The sequence below is a fragment of the Castanea sativa genome, chromosome 5 (assembly GCF_040712315.1).
Source record: "Castanea sativa cultivar Marrone di Chiusa Pesio chromosome 5, ASM4071231v1".
NCBI lineage: Eukaryota > Viridiplantae > Streptophyta > Magnoliopsida > Fagales > Fagaceae > Castanea > Castanea sativa.
Window position 1 is genome coordinate 16,371,194 of NC_134017.1, and position 7,238 is coordinate 16,378,431.

The window sequence follows — 7,238 nt, forward strand, 5'->3', positions numbered from 1 at the left end:
CTTTTTTTTAAGCCAATTTATGTATATATTTTTGCAACATGAGTTTTTTGGGGTACTTAACCCTTTATTTTTCAAGCTAATTAAGGAAATAAATTATTTTTTAGTAATACGGTAGATTTTCAACCTATGTCATTTACTTCATATGATTGTCTTTTATCATTATGATATGACACCCATTAGTAAATTTTATCAGTTAAACTAATTAAAATCCACTAATAAGTATTATTGTTTACTAAAAAAAAAGGGATGTTTATCCTACATTAGTTGTGTGTGTCTAGTGTCCACGGTATATAACCTCAATCTACAACTACAAAGGTTAGACCCTTTTGTAATTGTACTCTGATTAAATAATATATTATAAACCCGGTTTAAAACACTAATATTACTATTTTTGTGTGTGTTCTAATAAGTATTACTGTTTACTAAAAAAAATTAAAATATACTTTTAAGACAATAAATTTAGGAAAAAGAGGAGACAAACGTTTAGAAATTTTGACAAGGGTGAGGCCAGCAGTAACAGTTCAAATCTCCGATCATTTCCTAGTCCATCTTGTTTAGGCCCAAACCTTCCAAACCCAAGCCGATGCCATGTCTTATTAAGAAGGGCACAAGCTACTGACTAGTGAGTATCAATTCATGGGCTTTAAAAATGGGTTGGTTACAAATTAACAAATCCAAGATGTGATAAGTAATGTAAAATGAGCTACACAACAAATGTGGCACGGGTGGGCCAAAAAGAGTATTCCTTCCGTACTAATTTGTATTTCTTATTTGAAAAATTAATTAAAAAAAAATTATTTATTATCTTGTCTGCATTATAAAAATGTATAAGTTTATAAAATTACTCTTAAATAAATCTAACAGTTTTTTTTAAAAGAGTAATAAGGTGTCCCAATTACATTGATTTTTTTGTAAAATATTTGTTAGTTTTCTTTTCAAATAGTTTTGAAAACAAAATAAGGGTATAATAGGAACATTAGTAAATTAATAACTTTTAGTTTTAGAAATAGGACAATATTTTGGGACATTCCAAAATGGAATAGAGGACAAATAAATTGAGACGGAGAGAATAATATTTGTGTTGAGTTCAGAATTCAAAATGTGTTCTAAATGCCACCTAGAATTTATTTTAAAATTATTATAAAAAGTTGTAGAAGCAGCACTTTTCATGTAAAATTGTAAGGAAAATGCTAGAATTACATTTTTTTTTTTTACAAATTTTGTTATAAATTGTAATGTGTTGAGTGGTTATTAATAAGTGAAAAATTGATATAAGTGTATTACAAACTCATGAATAGATTCTCAAAAAAAAAAAAAAAACCCATGAATAGAATTCACCATTCAAAATCAACTTGCAAAGAGAGGGTAGAGCTTTCTCTTTTTGGCGGCTTCACTCACTTATTAGTTATTTTAATCTAGCCTCTACGTCACCACTTCTGCAATTCATTTGATCTCATACTCAATAAGTCTGATTATTTGACATAATGGTTGGCTTTGAGACTAATGTTCCAAACACATAGATAGAACTTACCTTTTAAAATTGGCTTACAAAAAGAGGGTGCCCAAAAACATATATACACATGTATAAGTTTACACTTAAAGCCATATGAGCTCATTAAATACAGGTAAGAATTTGTCACATTGACGTTTTGTAGATTGTGAACGTATCATTTGCTCAAATGGTAATACATGAGTTGGCTTAAAAAATGTCTACTTGGCATTCTAAAATGACATGTCTTATTTTGATTGGGCCACCTCTATTAAAACACACTGGCTTTTCGTTTCGTTTCGTCCCAAATTGAGAATTGAAGAAACTGAAATAGGCCTCTCCTTCCTTTCTTTTTTTCTACTCATTTTCACAGCAGCAGAGAAATAAGCAAAATTCGCTCTGATCGTTTCGTTTCCCAACAGGTCCGCTTCTCTTTTCTCATTTCTCATCAATCAAAAACACCTACCTCTTTTTATATATGTGTCGTTATATTACGTTAATATTGTTTTTCTGGGTTCTATCAGATCGATCAATTGTATGAAACTCATGTGTCTGTGCTCGAAATTTAGTTTGTTATTATTGTTTTTTTTATAAATATTTTTGCGAAATTAGATCGATTTTGCTTCGTTATATCTGACCCCAATTCAGTAATCTGAGATCTAAGACAAAGTGTTCAGATTTCTATTACTATCAGATCTGAATTTATGAGCTTTTTGAACAAATTCTATTCCCATCTGGTAGCTGAGAAAAAGGTAGTAATAGGAGAGAAACGGAAACTTTGAGTTCATATTTCTATTATTTGTTAGCTTAGAAATAATGGGTAGCTCATGAAATTTATTCAATTTTTCGGGGTTTTTTAAGATTTGAGGAAAGACGTAGAATTTTGATGTTTTTATTGAGTTTGTTTATCATGTTCTTGCACTTTCTTAGCAAACAAATGGTGGGTTATGTTTGAAATTTTAGATCATTTAACTTTTAGAAGGATTGGAATTTATGTGCAAAAAATCAATTGGAGGATGAATCTGTTGTAATTTAGGTTTACTTCTTTTGTTCTGAGCAGTGGATTAAAGTGTGTTAAACGGTAGAAAATGCCTTCACAAAAGATTGAAACTGGTCACCAAGATGTGGTCCATGATGTGGCGATGGATTACTATGGTAAGCGTGTTGCCACAGCCTCATCAGACAACTCCATTAAGATAATTGGGGTGAGCAATGCAGCATCTCAGCATCTCGCGACGTTAACTGGTCACCAAGGACCTGTTTGGCAGGTGGTATGGGCTCACCCAAAATTTGGGTCTTTACTTGCTTCGTGTTCTTATGATGGGCAAGTGGTAATATGGAAGGAGGGTAATCCGAATGAGTGGGCCCAAGCTTATGTCTTCAATGACCACAAGTCATCCGTCAATTCCATTGCTTGGGCTCCTCATGAAGTTGGACTTTGTTTGGCATGTGGTTCCTCTGATGGGAACATCTCAGTATTCACTGCAAGACCGGATGGTGGTTGGGACACTGCAAGGATCGACCAGGCTCACCCAGTTGGTGTCACTTCTGTGTCATGGGCTCCCTCAACAGCACCTGGGGCTCTCGTTGGTTCTGGCTTGCTTGATCCTGTTCAGAAACTGTGCTCAGGTGGTTGTGATAATACTGTGAAGGTGTGGAAGCTGTATAATGGGACCTGGAAGATGGACTGCTTTCCAGCTCTTCAGATGCATACAGATTGGGTTCGTGATGTTGCCTGGGCACCTAACTTGGGACTTCCGAAATCTACAATTGCAAGTGCCTCACAGGATGGAAAAGTCATCATATGGGTTGTGGCCAAGGAGGGGGATCAATGGGAAGGCAAGGTTTTGAATGATTTCAAGACTCCTGTTTGGAGGGTCTCCTGGTCGCTGACTGGAAACATATTGGCTGTTGCTGATGGAAATGACAATGTTACATTGTGGAAGGAGGCTGTAGATGGGGAGTGGCAACAGGTGACTACAGTTGAGCCTTAGAATCCTATTCTTTTTGTCTTTTAAACGGTTAGCTCCTAAAAGTACTGGATTCCTTTCTGAATCTTTTTCATTTACATGTATTAGGACTTACTGTTTGTTTACATTTTCTTGTATCTTAGTACCTTGCTTAATATTGTGAAACATTCAAAATTGGGAGATTATACCAAATGTCTAAACTTGCCAGATACGATTGCTGATTGTAGTTTGTGGGAATTCTCTTGAAATTTTTGATGTTTGGTCATGGTGGACTTCTAATATCAGTTCTGAAATTTTGTCATTCAGTTATTTTTCTGCTAATCTACCATTTATGATTGTATCCATTTGCTGATAAATTAAAATAAATGCATGTCTCTATATGATTCCGCATAGAATCCACCCAAATGTTATCCCATCCTTTTTTGTTGAGCTGAAGTGTGTGTGTGTGTTTTTTTTCTTTTTTTGGAGATTGTGGGGGGGAGGGCAGGGGGGCTTGGGGGGTTCAAATTATATAATGAGTTAAGAGTTCTTTTTTTTGGATACCTATAGAATGTTTGGTTTTATTTAGGGTTTTTCCTGTGGTTAGAATTGTTGACTGGTGTCCCTTTGACTGAAGTCATTGTAGCATCTGTCAGTAACCATTCATTTCAATGCACTTGATACTGTCATGCATGTGTAACATATAGTACATGCCTCTGAATAGTTTGAGCATTGCTGTGATCTGTGAAGCAAACTGACTCTTTGTATACAAATGAAATGAATTTGAAATAAATAATAGGAAATTTGATCCTCAAAATGGTGGAAAAATGTCTGCCTTTTAAGTTGTACATTGTAAAGGGCTATAAAAGTATTGAAGCTTCTTACAGGGCAGAAGCAACTGAAGCTTTTGCCCTCTTTTGCCAAGGAGGGGAAAGGTATTGATGCTTATGCAGTCAGTGGGCATATCTGTGTTGGACTGTATGTTTTTCTCAAGTATTGAGACTCAGAAATTGTGCACTTCTTGCTAGCCCTAGGAATTTGTGGCAATTCAATTTTGTTGGAGTCTTGTTTGATGCGCTGGCATTTCTTTTATGAGGCAAGTAGTGCTGTATACAAAACTGTCAAAAACATTACCAATGCAAGTGTTGACTGGGGGACTACTACTGTTTCAAACAGAGATATCCAAGGTTCGAATCCTCTTCTCTTATTTTTGTATTTTTTTAGTTAAAGAAAAGGTTATGATTGGGGATTAGACAAGCTACATTAAAAAAAAAAGAAAAAAAAAGATCTTAGAATGTTGATGTTAAATGGATTACCGGATTCCCACACAAGGAGGAGTAGATATGTTTTGTAACAATATGATGATGATGCACAAAGGTGATTTGGAGCAGCACTTAACTATCTTTTAAGTTCATCTTGTTAGCAACATTTCTTCATTTGTTAAAGGTAGTCAAACCTTACTACGATACCATCATCACCTTCGATGATACACCCGTTCATGTTGAGATTGCACATGAGCATGAAAGTTTCTTCCCCCAAATATTAGTATTGATAGGATAACGACATGATCGACATCCCTCATTTCTTATCAAAAAATGAATTCCCTCTCTTTGAGGGCTAATGTGCTCGGACTCGGGAACTGGTCAACTGAGTGATGTATTGTGCATTGCTTTAGGTGTTAGTAGATGTTTATATCATTATACTACTTGTAGAACTATGATGTTGCAAAAACAGTTGGTTTGTTTTTATTTTTGTTTTGTTCTGTTTATTTTATGGTTTTTCCAAGTAGAAAACGAGTTAAGATGCGCTTCCTTAATATCAGCACATTAAAGTATATATATTAGTAATCCGATGGTGTTTTTTGTGGCAGTCCAAGGGGTTGGTTTACTTTTGGACATGATGATCCAAAGAGAGTAAAAAGAATCGAAAAATCGTTATATGCAGATATATGATAATGTAACACCCAAAAGGGCTGTAGCTGGTAGAGAGCTACTATTGAAAGACATGATGAATCCATATGAAGAAATTTTTTTATTTTTTTTATTTTATAGAATCGCTATTTCCTGTTCAGTATCTGGAATTATTACTGCTTTCAAAGATAGATGTTTGGGATTTGGTTTCAAGAACCAGGTATCTGAAGGGCTGAAACATTTGTCAGATTCATTTATCAAAAGGATTTTACTAACGTGTGCCTTAAGGCACACACAATAGTATACAATTTTTTATATGAAACTCATAAATTTTAGATTTTTTTTAGATTAAAATTTTTGCTGTCCTTTTACTTATTTATTTACTTTTATCGTAAAATGAGGAGGGTGATTTTAATCCAGGAAAAACCAAAAAAAGGTCACCTGAATCAAAATACTCTGATAGCAAAATCAATTAGGTTCACTGTCGTTTGGCTGGGAGTTGAGTGAGAGGACCTTTCAATGCTTGGGTTAAAACATTAGTCAGATAACATGTAGACATGATCCATGGACTGGCCCAAAATGACTATTGCTCACTCCATCTCCATATGTCCGCACGCTAATATAAAATTCAGTTTTTTTTTTTTTTTTTAGAAGCATAAAATTTAGAAATTTAGTGCCAATTATTTGAACAATATTATATATATATATATATATATATATATATATATATATATATATATATATATATATATAAAGGAAAAGATCCCCTCTAATTCCCTCCCAGTTTTAGCTGGATGTGCCATATGACATTTATTTAATTTTTAAATATCACATGTCTTACATTTAAATATGAGAGGAAATTTGAGGATTTAATTGAAAGAGATTTTTGTCTCAAAAGATATATTTTAAACAAATTAGGTTGCTTACAACTCTGAAGTGTAAAATAAAAACTTTGTTTTGTTGCTCATATATTTTGATAAATAGACACCATTGGTGGAACATGAATGATTCAGTAAACTTAAATATAGATCAAAATGATAATCAAAATTGCAAGGGAATTATGATAATAATGAAGTATAAAGTTGAGGTTTATGGGGAGGCCTACAACGTTGTTAAGTAGGGTTTTCAGGGTGGGGCAAAAATCGGTGTAATTCTTGAGATTCTTCGATTGATTCATCAATGAGAAAGTGTCCATAATATGTAGGTTATAGACTACATCTATTTATCCCTTTGTTGCCATTAATATCTTTCACCAATAATATAAAAAAAAACCTATAACCTTTTCACTAAATGAGGGTATGTGCTAAAGTTGAAACATAATATTTGTATAATATATATCACATCGATTCCCAAGCTCAAATTCATGGAATTGAAATGCTTGCAGCTAGAAGAACAACCCTTTTTGCTCAGGAAATTGGTATTGGTAAGTCTATTTTTGATGGCGACTCAAATTTTATCATTAATAACTTAAAAGAAAGGCAATATGCTTAGTTCCGCTTTTGATAATTTGATAAAAGACACTATAGGTGTGTTTGGATACCGCTTATTTTACTAAAAACTAAAAATTGAAAATAATAAAAAAATAATTTTTGGTTACTGTTCACACTAAAGAACACTGTTCATATACCTTGATGCACTGTTCATGTCCCATGAACAGTGCACCAGGCGCTGGTCCAAAAAAAAAAAAAAAAGCCTGAAACGCAAAACGTCCAATAGTTGATTAATCAAATTTTTTTTTTTAATACTATATGTTAGGACTTCAGTACAAGACATCACAATTGTGATAATTGTGTTAGGATGTGTGCCCTTAAATTCTATTGTATGATGCTATGTATGTTATTATGTATGACTTAATGTTGTGTTTAATAAATTTGTTTTGTTATTATCTAA

General features: G+C 33.4%; 1 protein-coding gene across 1 annotated transcript; it reads left to right on the forward strand.

The window, feature by feature from the left end:
• Nucleotides 1–1,744: 1,744 nt before the first annotated feature.
• Nucleotides 1,745–3,760, forward strand: LOC142636549 (protein transport protein SEC13 homolog B-like). Its single transcript, XM_075810803.1, has 2 exons — nucleotides 1,745–1,911; nucleotides 2,550–3,760. Exon 2 carries the CDS (start codon nucleotides 2,578–2,580, stop codon nucleotides 3,481–3,483), a length of 906 nt encoding a protein of 301 aa, XP_075666918.1. The 5' UTR covers nucleotides 1,745–1,911; nucleotides 2,550–2,577; the 3' UTR covers nucleotides 3,484–3,760.
• Nucleotides 3,761–7,238: the final 3,478 nt, after the last annotated feature.